A 21,890-nucleotide genomic window follows, 5' to 3' on the forward strand; every position below is an offset into this window, starting at 1 on the left:
AGCCCAGGCTCCAGCCCATGCCTGAATCTACACAGCAGTGAAACAGCCCCACAGCTCAAGCCCTGCAAGCCCAAGCTGGCTGGCACGGGCCAGCCGTGAGTTTTTCTTTGCTGTGTACCCTTAGACACTAGGTCATGGATTTGACAGGATTTGATCTAATAAAGAAATTATTAGATATTCTTGTTCCAGATCCTTCCATTTCCAATTGTAATCACATTGCTGTGTCTGCAGGAATAAAATGGAACAGGAATGATGGTCTTGTGGCTAAGGCACTAGACTGACTCTCTGGAGAGCTGAGGTCAATTCCTGATTCTGCTACAAACTTCCTGTGTGATCCTAGGCAAGTCACTTGGGATGTGTCTATATAGTTAAAAATAAACAAAATATGCCAAAGCCCTATAGCAGCAAGTATCAGAGTGCAGGCCAATTGACTTGGGCTTGTGCTGCAGGTGTGAAAATAATAATGTAGATGTTGGGGCTTTGCTGAGACCCCCCTTGTCAGGTTTCAGCCTGAGCCTGAACTGCTACTTCTAGCCCCACAGTGTAAGCCCAAGTCAGCTGACCTGGGCTCTGAGACTTTCCACCACAGGTTTTTTTGCTGCACAGATGTACCCAGTGTCTCTCTATGCTTCAGACCCAGTCAGTAAAATGTGGATAACAATACAGTAGAACCCCGATTTTATGAATATCCATCTTAGGAAGAGAAGGTTATGTGTGCGCCTATGGGTTCTCCACTTTAAGTGCGCATGTGCCCCATCAGCCTCAGATAATTGATTTTAGGTAGTAGTGTCCGTTCAGCCCACACACGTGCCCCATACAGCCTCATGACCTGCACCATGGCCATATACAGCTGTGCGGGTGAACTGCCTTCAGTTTCCTCTCTACTGAGGAGCTCCATGGTAAAGAAATCAAAGCAGAGAGTAGGAGAGCAGGTAGTGGAGCATCCATAGGGACACACATCTTGAAGAACCAGTTACTGTACAGGGTGATAATCATCTCTTCTTCTTCCAGTAGTGTCTATGGAGGGGTATGTTTTGGAGTTGAGTCTAAGGCTGAAGATAGCACAGCAGAGCCAAACATGGCATCAGAAGCTGAGACACAAGTAACTGTATAGTGTTCAGAAAAGGTCTGAATGGAGATCCAAGTCATGGCTCTACATATTTCTGTACAGGAATGCTCTTAAGAAAGGCTAATGAAGTAGAAAGGAATCTTCTGGAGTGAGTTAATACTCTAGAAAGAGGTTGAAGATCATGAGACTAATAACAATAGGTAATGCAGCCAGATATCCAGTCTTTATTTGGAAATTGGAGATCCCTTAGTTCTGTCCGCAATGGAGAGAAACAATCTGGGACATTTTCTAAGGCCTGGTCTACACTAGGACTTTAAGTCGAATTTAGCAGCGTTAATTCGAACTAACCGGTCAACCGTCCACACCAGGAAGCCATTTAATTCGAACTAGAGGGCTCTTTAGTTCGAATTTGGTACTCCACCCCAACAGGTGGAGTAGTGCTAAATTCGACATGGCTAGCTCGAATTAGGCTAGGTGTGGATGCTAATCGAACTTAGTAGCTCCGGGAGCTATCCCACACTGCACCACTCTGTTGACACTCTGGACAGCAGTCCGAGCTTGGATGCTCTGACCAGCCACACAGGAAACGACCCGGGAAAATTTGAATTCCTTTTCCTGTCTGGGCACTTTGAATCTGACGTCCTGGTTGGACATCGGGGCGAGCTCCGCAGCACCTGCAACGATGCAGAGCTCTCCAGCAGAGGAATCCGGGCAATCCAAGAATAGAAAGAGGTCCCCAGCATGGACTGACCGGGAAGTCATGGATCTGATCGCTGTGTGGGGCGAGGAGGCTGCGCTCCAACAAGCGGAATGCAAAGACCTTCGAGAAGGTCTCCAAAGCCATGATAGACAAAGGATACAGCCGGGATACAACGCAGTGCTGCGTGAAAGTCAAGGACCTGAGACAAGGTTACCAAAAAGTCAGAGCGGCAAACGGACGCTCCGGAGCACAGCCCCAGACATGCCGCTTCTACGAGGCACTGCATGCCATTCTCGGTGGGTCTGCCACCACTGCCCCACCAGTGACCGTGGACTCTGACGATGGCATAGTGTACCTGGACAGTTCCTCGGCGATGTTCGCCGATGGGGAAGATGAGGAAGGGTTTGTGGAGGACGGCGCAGGCGACAGCGAACACAATACCGCTTGCCCTGACAGCCAGGATCTCTTCATCACCCTCACAGAGGTCCCCTACCAACCCTCCCCGGCCGTTAACCCGGACTCAGAATCAGGGGAAGGATCAGGCGGTAAGTGCTATAAACATGGAAACATTTATTTTTTAAAAAACAGGTATAGAAAAAATAGAAATACAATATAAAAAATTTTAAATGTCTAACTATATAAAAAGTAGGTCCACACATATAGGGATAGAACAATAATCCTCTTGGGACAGTTCAACAAAGCTCTCAGAGAGCTGCTCGAAAAGCCTCCGCAGGAGGTTCCTGGGGAGAGGTGCCTTATTGGGTGCTCCGTGGAAGCACACTCTTCCGCGCCAGGACATCCTAATGTACAGAGGAATCATCGCCTCCACCAGCATTGCTGCATATGGTCCTGGTCTGTGCAGGGCTTCCCTTAGCATCCGCTCTCTCTGACTCTGAGTGACCCGCCTCAGGGTGATGTCGTTCTGGACAGGCTGCATCTAAGTAGGGCAATTAGTGTATTGTTACTACTGTTAATGGTTTGCAATTAGGTTGCATAACAACGACCCTCGCTTAACAGCCACGTGCTGGAGGCCACAGAGAACAAGCATACATTGATCTTTCCCATGCACTGGTGGGAGGGGCTGGAAAAGGCTCAGCCTTTCTGCTTTCCAGATTGCCTTTAGCAGGAGAGCACAGCTATCCACTAACTGATAAGCATTATCTACTTTAAGGCTTACCAGGACTGTCTGCAAGACGGATTCAGCTGTCTCTCCCCGCTTGTCCGCTCTCCTGTGCAATGGCGCCGCCAATGAGAGCGTATTCCGAAATCTCGAACTTGTCCTGAGATCTCGTGAGACTAGGTGCCCTGTATGGTCTTCTTCAGAGAAACTGACTACACTGTGTTCACTGTTCGCAAACATGTATCTGTTCAAGGAAATCACTTACTGTTTCCCATCACACAGCTTCTGCTCTTTCCCGGACTGCCCCGGCATCCCCCTCGCAGAGGCTGGCTCAGATTAGGCGGCGAAAGAAAAAGACTCGGGACGAGATGTTCGCAGAACTGATGGCCTGCTCCAGAGCCGAGGCGGCCCAGCAGAGCCAGTGGAGGGAGACCCTCTCTCAGCAGCAGCGCTCACACAGCGAACGGGAGGACAGGTGGCGGCAGGAAGACCAGCAGGCGACTCAAATGCTGCTTGGGCTAATGAGGGAGCAAACGGACACGCTCCGGCGCCTTGTTGATGTTCTGCAGGACCGCAGGCAGGAGGAGAGAGCCCCCCTGCACTGTATCTGCAACCACCCTCCAACGCCAAGAAGTCCTGTCCCCCCCTCACCGAAAATTACAAGACGGAGGGGCGGTAGGGGCCGTGAGAACTGTCACTGCACCACAGCTGAGCGCTAATGTACCACACACCTCTGACGCTATAACTGTGTTGAAGCGCTTCCCTTACAGGATCACCCAGTCCCAAATCCAAGTTTCATCACCCCACTATGTAGTAGATTAATAAAAGGTGTTTGCTGTTGTTCACTCTTTCCGTCACGTCTTTCGTGTCAGAAGACTGTGTGTATGTGGGGGGGGGGGGGGCAGGGGATTTATAATTGCACAGGATAGCCTACTTTAGCAGGGTACAGACTATCAGGGGCAGGATCAACTGCAGGGCACACACAGACTGCAGTCAGTAGTCACCAGGGTCACTCTGTGTGGTGTATGCTGCCCCGGGTCATTCTGTGATGTGTACGCTTGTCCACGGTCCTAGCGCCTGCCACCCCCTAATGTTAAGGCATGCTGCCCTTACCATGCACTTCCACCGTAGGCGCGATCCTCTCCGCTGCCCTGAGCCCCAACAAGAGCCCTCATCCACGGACAGATACTCACCCTTCCCCCACACCCCTCACCCCTTCCTACGCCCAAAACCACAGCCCAGAGCCTGCATCCAAATCCCTATCCAAAGACGGCACCACTCGCCCCTTCCTGTAAACCCACCCCTACATGCACAACCACTTGAAACCGTCCCCCACCCCAGAGACCTAAGTAGGGGCAGGAGGCTGTCCGTCCTGTATTGTACAAGCGGTCTGTACATCAGTGCACACCGTACCCAGCACAGTATGCGTCCATGTTTCAAACCCTGAACAGAAATGCAAAGTAAAAGAAAGATTTATTAACAATAACTGTTCCGTTTAATTTGTTTTAAAACGTGTTTGGGAAGTGGGGGAAACTTGGAGAACGGGGTCTGTAACCGCAGATCTCACTCAACACATAGAGACACAGGCCCAGGATCAGCTTCTCTAAAAATCAAGTGGAGAGTCATAGGTTACCCTGCTCTCCGAGGAAACTTGCTTTCAAAGCCTCCCGGATACACAGCCCTTCCCGCTGGGATATTCTTTCGGCACGGGTGTCTGGCTGAGCGTAAACAGCAGCCAGGCGATTTGCCTCAACCTCCCATCCGGCCAAAAAGGTCTCGCCCTTGCTCTCACAGACATTGTGGAGCACACAGCAAGCAGCAATAACTACGGGGATATTCTTTTCGCTGATGTCCGAGCGAGTCAGTAAGCTCCGCCACCTCCCCTTAAGACGTCCGAAAGCACACTCCACCACCATTCTGCACTTGCTCAGCCGGTAGTTGAAGAGTTCCTTCTCACTGTCCAAGGCGCCTGTATAGGGCTTCATGAGCCAGGGCATTAGCGGGTAGGCTGGGTCCCCGAGGATGACTGTAGGCATCTGCACATCCCCAACCGTTATTTTGTGGTCCGGGAAGAAAGTTCCTGCCTGGAGGCATCTAAACAGACCAGAGTTCCTGAACACACGCACGTCATGAACCTTGCCCGCCCACCCGACGAAGATGTTGGTAAAACGTCCCCTATGGTCCACCAGTGCTTGCAGCACCATTGAAAAGTAGCCCTTTCGGTTAATATACTGGCTGGCCTGGTGGGCTGGTGCCAGGATAGGGATGTGAGTCCCATCTATAGCCCCACCGCAGTTTGGGAATCCCATTGCGGCGAAGCCATCTATGATGACCTGGACGTTTCCGAGAGTCACTACCTTTGAGAGCAGTTGCTCAACGATTGCGTGGGCTACTTGAATCACAGCAACCCCCACGGTAGATTTGCCCACGCCAAAGTGGTTCGCTACTGACCGGTAGCTGTCTGGCGTGGCAAGTTTCCAGAGGGCTATGGCCACTCGCTTCTGCACACTCAGGGCTGCTCGCATCCGTGTGTCCTGGCGCTTCAGGGCAGGGGCCAGCAAGTCACAGAGTTCAAGGAAAGTGCCCTTACGCATCCTGAAGTTTCGCAGCCACTGTGATTCATCCCAGACCTGCAGCACTATGCGGTCCCACCAGTCCGTGCTTGTTTCCCGGGCCCAGAATCGCCGTTCCACACCATGAACTTGACCCATTGCCACCATGATCTCCACTGCGCGGCGTACCCTGCTTTGTGAGAGGTCTGCGCCACTCTCCTCACCACGCTGCCAGAGCCTCCTCGCCCAATTTCTCAGCAGCTGACTGTGGAAGAGGTGGACGATAAGGTGCGAGGAGTTGACAACGGCCATAAGTGCAGCGATGATCGCAGCGGGCTCCATGCTCGCAGTGCTGTGGCGTCCGCGCTGTCACTGACCAGAAAAGTGCGCGAACAGATTTCCCGCCGGCGCTTTCAGGGAGGGAGGGCGTGATTGACGGTTCAATGATGACAGTTACCCAAAACCACCCTCTACACATTTTTTCCCCCAGCAGGCATTGGGAGCTCTACCCAGCATTCCAATGGGCAGCGGGGACTGCGGGAACTGTGGGATAGCTTCCCACAGTGCACCGCTTCGAAAGTCGATGCCGGCCCTGTTAATGTGGACTCAGAAATTCGAATTAGTGTCTTTACTGTGGATACACAAATTCGACTTCATAAGGTCGAATCCACAAATTCGACTTAAGTAGATTTGAAATAGTCTTGTAGTGTAGACAAGGCCTAAAGGACTTAGTTCTGTCTAGGTGAAAGGCTAATGCCCTCTTGACATCAAGTATATGTAATGCCACATCTTCTTTATCCTGGTGTGGCTTAGGGAAGAAACTGGAAGTTGGATAGGTTGGTTTACCCAGAAGTCCAAGAATACCTTTGGTAAGAACTTGGGATGCAGTTGCAACATGACCTTTTCCTTAAAAAAAGACTGAACAGGAGCTTTCCTGGTGTTGGAACCAAGCATGTCTTAAGGCAGAGAATTCCTAAGTTGGGACGTAGGGTACATTCTCTGTTCTGCGACAAAAAGTGTGGAATGGCTGGGAAAGGGATTGGTGGGCACATTGCAAGCTGTGCCAGGTAAGAGTACCAGGTCTGTCTTGACCAAGTAGGAACAATCAGAATAAAGTAAGCTTCATCCCTTTTTATTTTCAGTAGGACCTTTGATAGTAGGGGAAATGGAGGAAAGGTGTAGAGAAGGTCCTTGTCCCAGGGGAGGAGGAGAGCATCACCCAGGGAGTGTTGTCCCATCCTTGCTCTGGAGCAGTAGTGTGGATATTTCTTGTTCAGGTGAGTCACGAACAGGTCTTTGGATGATATCCCCCATCATCTGAACAGGTTGTGAAGCACTATCTTCCCCTCATGGTCCTGCAGGAATTTGTGACTGAGATTGTCTGCTATCAAGTTTTGTCTGCCTAGGAGGTAAGCCGCGGACAGTGTGACATTGTGTGAGATGCACCAATTCCATAGCCTCATAGCTTCTGTGCATAGGGGAGCGGCTTGGCTCCCCTCTGCCGACTGATGTAATACATACAGACTATGTTGTCTGTTAGGATTTTTGTATGTAATCCTGTGATCAGTACTTGGAAACAGGTGCAGGCGTTCCTGACTGCTCATAGCTTGAGGAGACTGATGTGAAGGAATATCTCCACAGGCAACCATTTGCCTTGTGTTGTGAGGCCATTTAGATGCGTGCCCCACCTCTGAGTGATGCATCGCTGGTGAGGAGCAACGATGGTGATGTTTGCGTGAATGGGATCCTTTTGCAAAGGTTGGCTGGATCCTTCCACCAGTGTAAGGAATTTTTGCTCCTGGTGGGTGGTAACAGGGATTTGTCCAGCCTGTCCTTATTTGGTCTGTAAACTGAGCTGAACCACATTTGGTGGCATTGCATGCTCGCTGCCATATGCCCCAAGAGTTGGAGCAGAGCCTGGCTGGTATTTGGGGGCTGCTTTGAATGGTGTCTAGGAGTGTGACTAAGGACAAGAACCTGTGTTGAGGTAAGAGGGCTTTAGCCTGTAACAAATCGAGGTCAACCCCTATGAATTTCAGGCGTTGCTTTGGAGTGCGGTGAACTTCTGGGTGTTAATCTGTAGACAGTTCCGTAAACAAGTATATCGTAGCTTCAATGACTTGGTGAGCCTTGTGAAGAGATCAGGCTCTGAGGATGCAATCATCTAGGTAAGGGGAGATCATTATCCCTTGAGAATGTTAATGAGCAGCCACCAGTGAGAGAACCTTGGAAAATACTTTTGGGGCTGATAATCCCAGAGGGGAGGACTCTGTATTGGTAATGGTCATCTGTGAGCCAGTAGAAATGAAATATGAAAACAGACATCCTGAAGGTTGAGGGCTGAAAACCAGTCTCCCTGTTCCAACACAGAAATGATCATTGATAAGGTGACTATCTTGAATTTTTGAGCCTCGATAAACTTGTTGAGAGCTGAGGTCTAGTATGGATCTCCAACCTCCCTTCTTTCTGGGTATTAGGAAATAACAATAGTAGAACCCCTTGTCTCATAGATCTATGAGTTCTATGGCTCCTAACTGGAGGAGGTGATCTGTCTCTATTCATGGTAAACTCTTGTTATGTGTTCCCAGGCAATGCAGAGTGCCACCAATTGGTGGCCAAATGGATGTGGAATGATGGTTGGCTGTGTCAGTTGGGGGGGAATGCCTTGACCTGTCTGTCAAAACTGCTTAGATGTAGAGGGCTGGGATGAAGATTGTGAGTCAGATGGTTTGCGTTTAGGGAATTTCCCTTTCTTTGCGGCTTGTAGTGGCAGGGAGGCTGGTACTGAAGCACTTTGGTCTATGCTGGAATTGGGGACTAAATTGTCTCTTTTGTCCCAGTATATAGATACCCAGTGACTGGAGGGTAGCCCTGAAGTCCCCCAGGGAATGAAGGGAGGCATAAGTCTTCTCAGCGAAGAGCTTCATACCCTCAAATGGAAGGTGCTTAACCATGGACTTTACCTCCTTTGGGAAACCCAACAAAAGGAGCCATGATGCCAGAAGTGGAGATGGACCTAGCTGCTGTGTCGGCTATGTTGAGGGCAGATTACAGCGATATGTTTGCCCCTAACTGGCCCTCCTGGATAATGGCCTTAAATGAGTCATGATATGCTTCTGGAATTTTCTCAATAAAGTCATTCAGTTTTATATAATCAGCACCATATGGAGCTTGGGAGGAGTACTGCGAAACTTCCGCCTCTGGTTCACTACAAACTAGTAAGCTAACTAACTATAGAAATGCAGATTAAAGTAATAGTCCTAGTGGACTGCGAATAGCTCTCTCTCTAGCCAGGGTGGTTGAGAAGAAACTGAAGGGGGTTAAGGCCATGCACGCTGGCTAGCCTCGTAGGTCAGCACGAGGAGAGACAGTGCATGTGCCGGCCTAACGGATACTGCTACCAAACTTCTCTGATCAGCAGTGCAGGGACACAAACATTCCTACAGTGAAGCACCTATAGGAACATTACTCAAAGAAGAACTGAGGGTGGTTTGCCTCCGCAGCTCTACATGGCTACGGTACAGGGCAAAAGGCTGCATGGGACACATGCGCGGTCAGAATGAACACTGCTACCTAAAATCTCTGATCTGAGGAGCATAGGGTGCATACGCACCTGGAGTGGAGAACCCATAGGGACAATATTCAAAGACCAACAAGTAATATGAATAATTTTCTGCTGCCAAAGTCATCTTTCTGCTACCCAATGCGACTTCAATCCTTCAGCCAACATTCAAGCAGCAGCACAGGGTTGAAAAGGCTGAGAGATGTGGTGCGCAATTCTCTCATACAAAAATAAATAAATAAAGCATGCTGTATGCATTTATTACCATTTGTTATGTACACCATCAACAAAGAGTTAATTTATTAACTTATGCACTGTACCTGCTGTAATTTTGAGATGTTCAATTGTATTAACTTTTTTATTTTATGAACGCCTCAATCCCCAATTATTTAATAAAATATGAGTTCTGCTGCATTCCCTTAGTCTGTTTTGTCCATATAGTTGACATGCTCCTGGTGGCAATAACTACAGGTTTGTACAATGCCAAACAAAAAGGGGCCCAACACTGACCACAGCCTCCAGGCACTACTGTAATACAATAATAGTAATAGTAATAATAAGGTGTTTCCTGTAAGCTATGTGCCTTCTCTGCCTGCTCCCACTGTGGCCCTTAACAAAGCTGGCTATGGGAGCAGCTCGCATATACAGGGCTAGTTTGCCTGCCAGAACAAGGGACTTTTCTCTGCTGCCATAATTCTGTTGATGTCAATAGAGTTATGCCAGAGAAGAACTGGTCTTGTTATGGCTTTTCCAATAACTACTGATTAGTAGTGTTTGTCCATAGTACGTATTTAGCACATGGCTAATATTTGATTTTGGTACCTGGATCATTTTGGTGTGGATGCCTTGTCCCATTTCAATTCCACCATGAGTTAGAAGCACAGAACCATCCATATATATATGAACCAGAGCAGCAGCCTAAAGAGAAAGAGCAGAAATGGACTCCTGAGTGCTGTTACTGCCCTATGATTTAATGGAAAGAGGGTCTGCATTTAACATGGGGCAATGCATCAAAAGCAGAAGGGATGGCGCCTTGAAGTGCATTGTGATTTTAGATGCTATAATCTTATCCACTGAGACAGAATCAAAGGCCACATTTGGAATTCCAGGATCAGCTCTGTCTCTACATTAAACTTCAAATGAGGACATATCAGTTTATGGAGGTTTGTTTCTCATGATGTTAGGAACACAAGGAAAGAATCTGAACTACATAGAATCATAGAACTGGAAGGGACCTCAAGAGATCATCTAGTCCAGTCCCCTGCACTCGTGGCAGGACCAAGTATTACCTAGACCATCCCTGACAGGTGTTTGTCTAACCTGCTCTTAAAAATCTCCAATGATGGAGATTCCACAACCTCCCTAGGCAATTTATTCCAGTGCTTAACCACCCTGACAGTTAGGAAGTTTTTCCTAATGTCCAACCTAAACCTCCCTTGCTGCAATTTAAGCCCATTGCTTCTTGTCCTATCCTCAGAGGTTAAGAAAAACAATTTGTCTTCCTCCTCCTTGTAACAACCTTTTATGTACTTGAAAACTGTTATCATGTTCCCTCTGTCTTCTCTTTTCCAGACCAAACAAACCCATTTTTTTCAATCTTCCCCCATAGGTCATGTTTTTTAGACCTTTAATCATTTTTGTTGCTCTTCTCTCTCCAATTTGTCCACATCCTTCCTGAAACGTGGCCCCCAGAACTGGACACAATACTCCAGTTGAGGCCTAATCAGCGCAGAGTAGAGCGGAAGAATTACTTCTTGTGTCTTGCTTACGACACTCCTGCTAATACATCCCAGAATGATGTTCATTTTTTTGCAACCGCATACCACTGTTGACTCATATTTAGCTTGTGGTCCACTATGACCCCCAGATTTCTTTCTGTAGGACTCCCCGAGGCAGTCATTTCCCATTTTGCATGTGTGCAACTGATTGTTCCTTCCTAAGTGGAGTACTTTGCATTTGTCCTTATTGAATTTCCTCCTATTTACTTCAGACCATTTCTCCAGTTTGTGCAGATCATTTTGAATTATAATCCTATCCTCCAAAGCACTTGCAACCCCTTTTAGCTACATAGTCTAGTCATTTCTAAAAATGGCTAGAGGAGTCACATTTTTGCATACCAATTGTGTTTTAATAAGGTAACCCCTATCTGGCAGGCCCTTCTGTAGCAGGCTGCCACATGTCAAGTGTGCCTTCCTCAGTTTCCCCTCAGACCAGCCATAAAAAGAACAGTCTCTCTCACTGTCAAATTCAAAGTCCCACCTCTAGGTATCATTTATTCACATACATGTAAGACCCCTCATGGTAAAACTGTTCTCTTAATTCCCACAGTAAAACATATCAAGGTACAGCGATTTTCCATTCCCCTCTCCAGGAACATCACTTCCAGGTCATCCACACCTGAGTCCACCAGCACTTGGTTCTCAGTTCCTTTCTGTCCTTGTTCCAGAGCCCCACACTCCCTGCCATCCACCTGAGCGTGACCAGTCTTATGATTCTTCTACCCAACACACAGTCCAATAATTCAGCCCTTTTCAGCCTCCCAGCACTGGCTCTATGGCAGAGGAAGGTCAGCAGGCCAACTCTTCTGCTGGTCTCCTAGCTTTTAGCCCTTTTCAGTCACCTGGGACTGCCCCCTCTGCTGGTCTCCTAGCCAATTCCAACCTACTTCCAGGCAAGGACTGGAAACCTCTCTGTTCCCTGCAGTGTCCTTGTCTCTCTCAGGCAGCTTCCACCTGCTGCTTTTATTGCTCTGCTTTCTCAGACATTTCTCTGTATCTGACTCACCAGATCTCCAACTCACATGGTCTTCTACCCTCTAGGGCTCAGGTGCTCTCTGAAGCCTAAATGGGTATCAACTGACTGGCCTCTTAAAGGGCCAGTGTCACCCTGTGACAGATGTTTATATAAAAACATTGCTGCAAGTTCTATTTTCTCTTTTGTTAATATTTTCAAGCCTCTGGACTTTTTGGGGAGCCATGAATTGGATAAACTGACAGTACTGGTCAGAGCCAGTTGAGTCCTGAATGGGGTTTCCTTCCAACCCCCACAACTCAGCCACAAGCTGCATCACAGTCTGCAATAGACCCTGTGAGTAAAATGTTGAGGAGAGACTGCAAATTGGGTGGCACATTCTGTCACCTTGAGGATTGATTTATTTTTCAATGTATAAAACGTGCTTATCGAACAAGCACTGAACACATCCCCAACATTAAACATATCACACAAGTCATCAATATGAATTAAATATTCTCCTCCAACTCTCTCTTCTTAATGCTTACCCCTCCGACCTGCAAATGATAAGTCTGAAAAAGCAGCTTTCCCTACTGCCCAAAGTTCAACAATCTTGGGTTCGGGGGAAACAAATGCTAGAGGTGAGAACCCTTTGAAGACGACGTCCTGCTTTCAGTACCCAAAAGCTTCAACTGAGACACTGTTAGTAAGAGTCCTTCATCTATTCTTACCCTATGTAGTATTTTACAGGGATGCTAGCCATGGCCCAAACTACATGGGCTTTACAGATCAAAATTAACACTGTTGATTGCACCTGGAAGTGACTCAGAAGCCAATGCATTCTATAGATAACAGGTGTTAGGATGTGGACAAGTGTTCATCTGGGATTAAAATTATGTGGTAGAAAAATTTGCTCAGGCCTAAACTTTGGTCAAGTTAATCGTATGGGTGGCCAGAGGGCAGAAAATAAAGGGAGGGAGGGGTTATTGGAGACAGGGTACAGGAAAAATACAAAAGCAGAACTATTTGTAATCACCAGGCCTGTGAAATATAACTGACCACTGCTAGTGTTAGAAGAAGCTTGTAACCGCAAAGGGTGGTGCTGTCTTCCTTTTCTGGAAAGTGTATTCCAATTATGGCAAAAATGTTAACAAGGGAAGTAGGTGTTGCTAATTGTGGTTTTACACTATATAAGCTGTTATAAACCTGTTTCCAGGGGGACTGCCGGTTCGCTGGTTCCCACCTTGCATGCTTGTAATAAAAGGGGCCTCAGGCTGTTCTGATCCAAATACAACGCATGGTGGTTTTTCTACGACAATCTCAATATATTTTTTGTTATCTAAACTAGGTAAAATCTAGCCTTCCAAGGGTGAAAGGCTTAGCCCATTGTGTTAGTCAGCATTTTTAAAGCAGCTTTAAAGCCAACTGACCTGACTTAGAAAACGTGTGCACAAGCCAAATGGAAACTTCATGGGAATAATGGCAATCCCCTTCTTCTTCCAGTAATTTTGCTTGTTAAATTCTTCCACAGCTGTTTTCCTGCTGTAGTATTCAGACTTCTCCATACATTCATTCCAACACCTTACCATGTTCTCTGGATCAAGCTCTTGAGTGTAGCACATTTGTTCAGTTTCTTTGTACATGTTTATCTCCCTAACCTGAAACAGGAGAATTAACCCAGATCATACCATCTTCATAAAAGCAGACTACTGCTTTTGGGATTAGTGGTCAAATAGTAAGCAAAATGCATTCTTGAGTGTTTTCATGATTAATCATGACAAGTTGGGTAAAGTATGACAGTGGGGCCATATTATTCATTTTTGAAAGCAGTCAAACTCTGAATGGGAAATACTTTAAAATTTTAGCACAATTTCATCCAGAAATTCATACTCAGTTTTTTGTTTTGTTACTCTCATCTTTAAAATATTTTAGTCATTCAATCCAGAAACAGACAAAATACCATCCCACTCAGGTGACCAGTCACAAAAACAAGAGTAACTAATAACAACAAACACTTTGTAGTCAACTTGGGACTTGAAAACGATTAGTTCTAGCTAGTCAGCCAACCCAGGAGTTTTCAAATATTTCACTGTGTGTGCCACACTTTAACACAGGTTGTACAGTACAAAAGAGTAAAGAAAAACAAACTCTTTAATTTCAATGCTAATAATCCTCTTTCCTTACCTTTTCTGGTGATAAACCACTTTTGGCTGCAATGGCTGTTATCCAGGATTCTGTAATGAGTCCTGACTGGGGGAAACCAAATCCTCGGAATCCTGTGTTTGATGGCAAGTTCGTCTTGCAGGCAAGACTGCAGCACCGCAAGTTGGGAATCTTGTAAGCATTATCCATTTTTAGTAAGACTACCTCTGCTACCTTGAGTATGGGAACAGGTACAGCTAAACATCAGAACAGCTCTTCCCTTAAAATTACATTCACATTTAAACAAGTAAATATTCCTTCTGTTAGAGAAAGGACTTGGACTTGAGACAATTCGGACAACAGAAGAGTATTTTAAGCTTTTTTAAAAAAAATGTTTCTATAAATCCCATGTAACAAGAATATTCTACACTCATTACATCTACATTTCCCACAAAGCATGATCTTGCATTTCAATAGTTCTGTTAGCATATGCAAGGACTGTAGTAGACACAATAGCAGTTGATATATAATTAGTGAGCTACAATAGTCTCTCCATAGTGTGGCAAATTGCCGGCACTATTATGATGGGTCCCACACTTTCTCCCCTTTAAGGTTCAGGGCACCATTTCTCACCCCGGAACTGGAGTACCAACTGTCCCACTAGTGTCCCAGAAAAGGGGAGTGAAGAGGGAGGGATCCGAGACTGCCCTCTACTCTGGGTCCCAGCCCAGGGGCCCTAAGGATAGAGGTAAACCACTTGAACTAGCGATTCCTTCCCCTGGGCTACTTCCCTCTCCGGCCCTTCAGCTTGGGGGGCTTCCTGCCCTCTCTCCGCTTGGGCCAAGTTTCTCCCAACCCCTTGTGTCTGTAGAGTCCCTCTGCTCTGCACAAGCTGGGTTTCCCTTTACCTAGGGTCTTGGTCTTCTGGCCCGCCACAGCACTTCTCCAAACTGCTCTCCTCCAAACTGCTCTCTGCTCCAACACCAAACCACTCTGCTTCAACTCCTCCAAACTGCTCTCCGCTCCAACACCAAACCACTCTGCTTCAACTCCTCCAAACTGCTCTCCGCTCCAACACCAAACCACTCTGCTTCAACTCCTCCAAACTGCTCTCCTCCAAACTGCTCTCTGCTCCAACACCAAACCACTCTGCTTCAACTCCTCCAAACTGCTGTCCGCTCCAACACGAAACCACTCTGCTTCAACTCCTCCAAACTGCTCTCTGCTCCAACACCAAACCACTCTGCTTCAACTCCTCCAAACTGCTCTCCGCTCCAACACCAAACCACTCTGCTTCAACTCCTTCAAACTGCTCTCCTCCAAACTGCTCTCCGCTCCAACACCAAACCACTCTGCTTCAACTCCTCCAAACTGCTCTCTGGTCCAACACCAAACCACTCTGCTTCAACTCCTCCAAACTGCTCTCCGCTCCAACACCAAACCACTCTGCTTCAACTCCTCCAAACTGCTGTCCGCTCCAACACCAAACCACTCTGCTTCAACTCCTCCAAACTGCTCTCTGCTCCAACACCAAACCACTCTGCTTCAACTCTCCCAAACTGCTCTCTGCTCCAACACCAAACCACTCTGCTTCAACTCCTTCAAACTGCTCTCCTCCAAACTGCTCTCCGCTCCAACACCAAACCACTCTGCTTCAACTCCTCCAAACTGCTCTCCGCTCCAACACCAAACCACTCTGCTTCAACTCTCCCAAACTGCTCTCTGCTCCAACACCAAACCACTCTGCTTCAACTCCTCCAAACTGCTCTCCGCTCCAACACCAAACCACTCTGCTTCAACTCCTCCAAACTGCTCTCCGCTCCAACACCAAACCACTCTGCTTCAACTCCTCCAAACTGCTCTCCTCCAAACTGCTCTCCGCTCCAACACCAAACCACTCTGCTTCAACTCCTTCAAACTGCTCTCCGCTCCAACACCAAACCACTCTGCTTCAACTCCTCCAACTGTCTGATTGAAGAAAGGGTTTTTTATCAGGTGACTAGCTTCAGGTGCTCTAATTGGCTTATTTGGTTTCAGGTCCTCTAATTAATCTGTAGCAGCCTCTCTTCCCTCTACAGGGAATAAGGCTCTCATCATCCTGGGGCCTACACGTCTCCCATCTATCACTCTCCTGCTGCCCTCTGGCTGTGCTATATCACAATAGTTAAGGCTGTAAATGAAATTCCATTAAAGGACTGATTTTGGCCTAAGTCTAAAAATGTACAAAAATTCATATCAATCTAAAAAACTGTAGTTTAGATCTGGGCCTGAGCTAAGGACCAACTCGATGCCAACTCTGCCCACATATCTACACCAGCGACACCATCACAGGACCTAACCAGATCAGCCACACCATCACCGGTTCATTCACCTGCACGTCCACCAATGTAATATATGCCATCATATGCCAGCAATGCCCCTCTGCTATGTACATTGGCCAAACTGGACAGTCTCTAAGGAAAAGGATAAATGGACACAAATCAGATATTAGGAAGGCAATATACAAAAACCTGTAGGAGAACACTTCAACCTCCCTGGCCACACAATAGCAGATCTTAAGGTGGCCATCCTGCAGCAAAAAAACTTCAGGACCAGACTTCAAAGAGAAACTGCTGAGCTCCAGTTCATCTGCAAATTTGACACCATCAGCTCAGGATTAAACAAAGACTGTGAATGGCTTGCCAACTACAGAACCAGTTTCTCCTCCCTTGGTTTTCACTCAGCTGCTAGAACAGGGCCTCATCCTCCCTGATTGAACTAACCTCGTTATCTCTAGCTTGCTTCTTGCTTGCCTATATAAACCTGCCCCTGGAAATTTCCACTACTTGCATCCGAAGAAGTGGGTATTCACCCACGAAAGCTCATGCTGCAAAACGTCTGTTAGTCTATAAGGTGCCACAGGATTCTTTGCTGCTTCTACAGAACCAGACTAACACGGCTACCCCTCTGATACTAAAGTGTAAGAGTTTGTTTTTAATACTAATAGTCTTGAAAGATATTACTGCACTCCAATCACAGAGAAGATCCTGCAATCTTAACTTTCTATAATGAAACTGTGCATGGAAATACTTTCAATATGATGGTAAATTAAAACATTATTCACAGAATATAAGTAAGCCTAATGCTCCAGGGACAAATTTTGGCTTTGGTTGTGCAAATAACTCCTACTGACATCAGCAGAAATGGTGCATATATATCGAATGGGACAATTTTTCTCTAAGAACTTAATTGCTACTGGGTGTGGTGTTTATCTATCTATGTAGTCAGTGGTAACAGGATATGAATGCAAATGTACAACTGGGAGAAGATTGGGAGAGGAGGGAGGTCTGAGTAGTATCTGTGTGAGGACTGCAGTTCTGAAAATGCAGAATTATCCTGCTGAGCGTGACTGGAAGACTGCTGGGAATCTCAGGTAGATTTTACTCTTTAATATTCTAAGAGCTATGGAGATTTTCCCATTGCCAGAACCTTCCATATTCCCTGTGGCCTTAAAATGATTGTGCAGACTGTGGGGCACTGGACATTTGTGGGGAATAGACTTTTAGCTACCACCATAACTTGAACCTAACTCTGAGTAATATTCCATGAAGGGAATGTGTGGGAAAATGCCAAAAGGGAACACTGAGCTAGGTCAGGAGAGGTGGTTTCTCTTTTGGGGGTCTTTTCCGACACACACTCAGAATCCCCACAACACAGGCTAAAAGGACAATCTTACAAGAAGTGAGCAAGAGAACCTGGCCTTCCACAATGTTTCCAGCAAACAATTCATCCCATGTTATGACTAGAAAATCTGCCCCTTCATAAAATCCTTACCAGAATAGAGTCATCAGGAGTGCATCCTCCATTAATATAGTATTTGGCATCTGCAGCCACGATCCTACCATCATTCATGAAGCCAACCTAAAATGGATTAATATAGACCTTTTAGACATGTTCAGTCCTTGAACTACTCTCCACTTGTTCCAACACACATACAAACATTACCATCATCTCTTTTTTTCCAACACCAAGGTTGAGTAGCGCTGATCTTACTCATTTTGTCAGTTTTTTGGTTTAAGAAAGTACATATACTGCCAGCCACCTCAAGTCTAGGCAGCCCTTTCCTATTCACTACCCACAGAGAGTACCTGGGTTGTACCGTAAGAAAGCTGGAGAGAGACATTGGGTTTCTGGCCTGGTCAGGTCCCTGCTCCCAGCATGGGGTTGGCCCTGTCTATGTTTCACTTGCCAGCAAAATCTGCTAGCAGGAATCCACTCACCCTTTGCAACCCACAAGTACAAACAGGTTATACATTTTGCAACTAAATGTCAATTACACAGTTCAGGCTATATTGTGCCACTCAATTTAAGCAAAACTCTGTTGAAACCATGGAGATATGGGTTGTTAAGCAACAGACTTTCCAAACTCCCAGTTGTGAACTGCATCTGTCCAGCACATACCACACGTTTCTTTTGTCTAGCAATGTGCACCTCAATGGAATGGGATGCTGCTGGAAAGTCTGTCTTCCTGTGCCTTCCCCTGGAGATGGCTGATTAGTGTGCCGTGCCACAATCAGTAAATGTTAATGTTTAAAGGTAAATTCATGGAGGATAGGTCCATCAATGGCTATTAGCAAGGATAGGAAGGGATGGTGTCCATAGCCTCTCTTTGCAAGAAGCTGGGAATGGGCTACCAGAGATGGATCATTTGATGACTACCTGTCTTGTTCATTCCCTCTGAAGCACCTGTCATTGACCACTGTTGTAAGACAGGATACTAGGCTAGACGGACCATTGGTCTGACCCAGTATGGCCATTCTTATGCAAATATATCAGAAGGATAAGTACCAGGGAGGGAGAGGAGTTATTTAAGTTAAGTGCCAATGTGGTCACAAGGACAAATGGATATAAACTGGCCATCAAGAAGTTTAGGTTTGCAATTAGATGAAGGTTCTTAACCATCAGCGGAGTGAAGTTCTGGAACAGTCCTCCAAGGGGAGCACTGGGAGCAAAAAATTTCATTGGTTCTGTGGCCTGCAGGATGTCAGATTAGATGATCATGATGGTCTCTTCTGACCTTAAAGTCTATGAGTCTGTGACCAGAGCATGGTGGGAAGGGGAGGTGAGAAAGATACTATGGGGTCTACAAACCTCACATAAAACACAGGCAAGAAGGGGTTAACCCTTCCTACTTGCAGTCAGCAAAAACTACCCCATGCTGGCTCAGCTGTGGGAAATGTCAATTATGAAGAGACAAGCCCACAGCTGCTGTAGCTAATGAGGGGAAGCCCAGGTATAAAGAGGGAGGAACAGGATGAGACGTGGCAGATGAGCTTGGGATTTGAAGAGGACAATAACTCTCTACCAGAGGCGTTTGCACCAGGCTGCCTCGGAGACACTTATAACCCTCTGGAAGTACAAGGGAGGTAGACAGAGATGAAAGCCCTGGCAGTCAAAGATTTTCTGACTCTTATGTTTATAGACTCTGCCTTTTTTTTATTGATTTGATTAAGTCAGTGTTGCCCAGGCTACCTTGTCCATCACTGCTGACAAGAGGGCAGGAACTTCTATAAAAGTTTTTACCGATAATCAGGTCAGAAAGAGGCCTTGGGTGAAGTAGAGGTTGTATTCAGTAGCTGGAGAACTGGGTTGTAACCAAAGGTGCTGTTTTTCCTGACTGATTCTGTGTTTATGCAAAAACCTAGTGGTTCCTCTGTTTGAACCTGTGCACAGCAAGGCCTCAAGGGTAAACCTGTGCAGAGAAACTTTGATGGGCCAAGGACTCTTTATGCCTTCCAGTTTCCAGAGAGAAAGAAATAAAGGGAGAAATTATTATGGGAGGAAGAAGACATGCAAGAGTAAAAAGAAATGAAAGCAGAGATATAGGCAGAAGTGAGGAGGTAGAGTTAAAGTTGGTTAGCGGACCTTACCTCTAATTTCTTAACTAAGAGTCTCAAATGAAGGCTGAATTAATACAGCTATTTGCATTAATAGACCAACTAGTTAAAAACAACATTAACTAGTTGTAAGGATAAGATTTTGTCACGGTGGTAATGGATTCCGTTACTTTCAGAAACTTCTGTGATATTTTCAGCTTCAGCCCTGTGCCCTGAGGCGGGATGGCTGGAGTTGTCAGCCAGCAGAAGCTCTGGAGCTCTGAGCCACTGCAGGTGATGAGGGCCCTGGAGCTCTGAGCCGCTGTGGGTGGTGGAGACCCTGGAGCTTCGAGCTGCTGAGGTTTTTGTGAATTTTTGTTTATTGCCTGCGACCTGTCTGTGATTTTTGCTAAAAATAAACATGACAAAATCTTAACCTTAACTAGTGGTACTGGCAAAATCCCATTCATAGACTCATAGACTTTAAGGTCAGAAGGGACCATTATGAGCATCTAGTCTGACCTCCTGCACAATGCAGGCCACAGAATCTCACCCACCCACTCCTGTAACAAACCCCTAACCTATGTCTGAGTTATTGAAGTCCTCAAATCGTGGTTTGAAGACCTCAAGCTGCAGAGAATCCTCAAGCAAGTGACCTGTGTCCCATGCTGCAGAGGAAGGCGAAAAACCTCCAGGGCCTCTGCCAATCTGCCCTGGAGGAAAATTCCTTCCCAACCCCAAATATGGCGATCAGTTAAACCCTGAGCATGTGGGTAAGACTCACCAGCCAGCACCCAGGAAAGAATTCTCTGTAGTAACTTTCAGATCCCACCCCATCTAACATCCCATCACAGACCATTGGGCATACTTACCTGCTGATAATCAAAGATCAATTGCCAAATTAATTGCCAAAATTAGGCTATCCCATCATACCATCCCCTCCATAAATTTATCAAGCTTAGTCTTAAAGCCAGATATGTCTTTTGCCCCCACTACTCCCCTTGGAAGGCTGTTCCAGAACTTCACTCCTCTAATGGTTAGAAACCTTTGTCTAATTTCAAGTCTAAACTTACTAGTGTCCACTTTATATCCATTTGTTCTTGTGTCCACATTGGTACTAAGCTTAAATAATTCCTCTCCCTCCCTGATATTAATCCCTCTGATATATTTATAAAGAGCAATCATATCCCCCCTCAACCTTCTTTTGGTTAGGCTAAACAAGCCAAGCTCTTTGAGTCTCCTTTCATAAGACAGGTTTTCCATTCCTCGGATCATCCTAGTAGCCCTTCTCTGTACCTGTTCCAGTTTGAATTCATCCTTCTTAAACATGGGAGACCAGAACTGCACACAGTATTCCAGATGAGGTCTCACCAGTGCCTTGTATAACGGTACTAACACCTCCTTATCTTTGTTGGAAATACCTCGCCTGATGCATCCTAAAACCGCATTAACTTTTTTAACGGCCATATCACATTGGTGGCTCATAGTCATCCTGTGATCAACCAATACACCGAGGTCCTTCTCCTCCTCTGTTACTTCCAACTGATGTGTCCCCAATTTATAACTAAAATCCCTAAATGCATGACCTTGCACTTTTCACTATTAAATTTCATCCTGTTACTATTACTCCAGTTTACAAGGTCATCCAGATCTTCCTGTATGATATCCCGGTCCTTCTCTGTGTTAGCAATACCTCCCAGCTTTGTGTCATCTGCACACTTTATTAGCACATTCCCACTTTTTGTGCCAAGGTCAGTAATAAAAAGATTAAATAAGATTGGTCCCCAAACTGATCCCTGAGGAACTCCACTAGTAACCTCCTTCCAGCCTGACAGTTCACCTTTCAGTAAGACTCATTGTAGTCTCCCCTTTAACCAGTTCCTTATCCATATTGATCCCTTTTTTTTTTTTTTTTTTTTTTGTGCAGCAAAAAATTATTTTTTTATTTTTTTAGTAATTACCATGGAGGAGAGATAGGACACAGGACACAGGTCCACCTGTCTCTCTTTAACTAACAATTATATTTTTTTAAGCCTTTTTGTTTGTTTTTTTTTAGCAAATACACACACAGTAAAAAAGCAAAAATACATTTTTTTTATACATTTTTCTTTCTTTTATTTTAAAAAAAAAAGAGAGCAAGACTGCATATATATGTGTCAA

General features: G+C 46.0%; 1 protein-coding gene across 10 annotated transcripts in view; it reads right to left on the reverse strand.

Annotated features, from left to right (window-relative positions):
* LOC120374990 (aldehyde oxidase 1-like) overlaps positions 1-21,890 on the reverse strand; it is a 109,868-nt gene that overhangs the window by 21,972 nt on the left and 66,006 nt on the right. For 9 of the 10 annotated variants that reach the window (XR_005586380.1, XM_039495476.1, XM_039495478.1 and 6 more), the window contains 4 exons: positions 17,689-17,775; positions 13,918-14,109; positions 13,164-13,391; positions 9,826-9,921 (listed from right to left, as the gene is read on the reverse strand). Coding sequence is in view for 9 of the 10 variants with exons in the window: in XM_039495476.1 (XP_039351410.1) it covers positions 9,826-9,921; positions 13,164-13,391; positions 13,918-14,109; positions 17,689-17,775 (603 nt within the window). In the remaining variant the exon portion in view is untranslated. The remainder of the gene's footprint in view (positions 1-9,825; positions 9,922-13,163; positions 13,392-13,917; positions 14,110-17,688; positions 17,776-21,890) is intronic. The other variant, XM_039495479.1, reaches the window with a different exon arrangement.

Source organism: Mauremys reevesii, linkage group 11, assembly GCF_016161935.1.
Source record: "Mauremys reevesii isolate NIE-2019 linkage group 11, ASM1616193v1, whole genome shotgun sequence".
Taxonomy (NCBI): domain Eukaryota; kingdom Metazoa; phylum Chordata; order Testudines; family Geoemydidae; genus Mauremys; species Mauremys reevesii.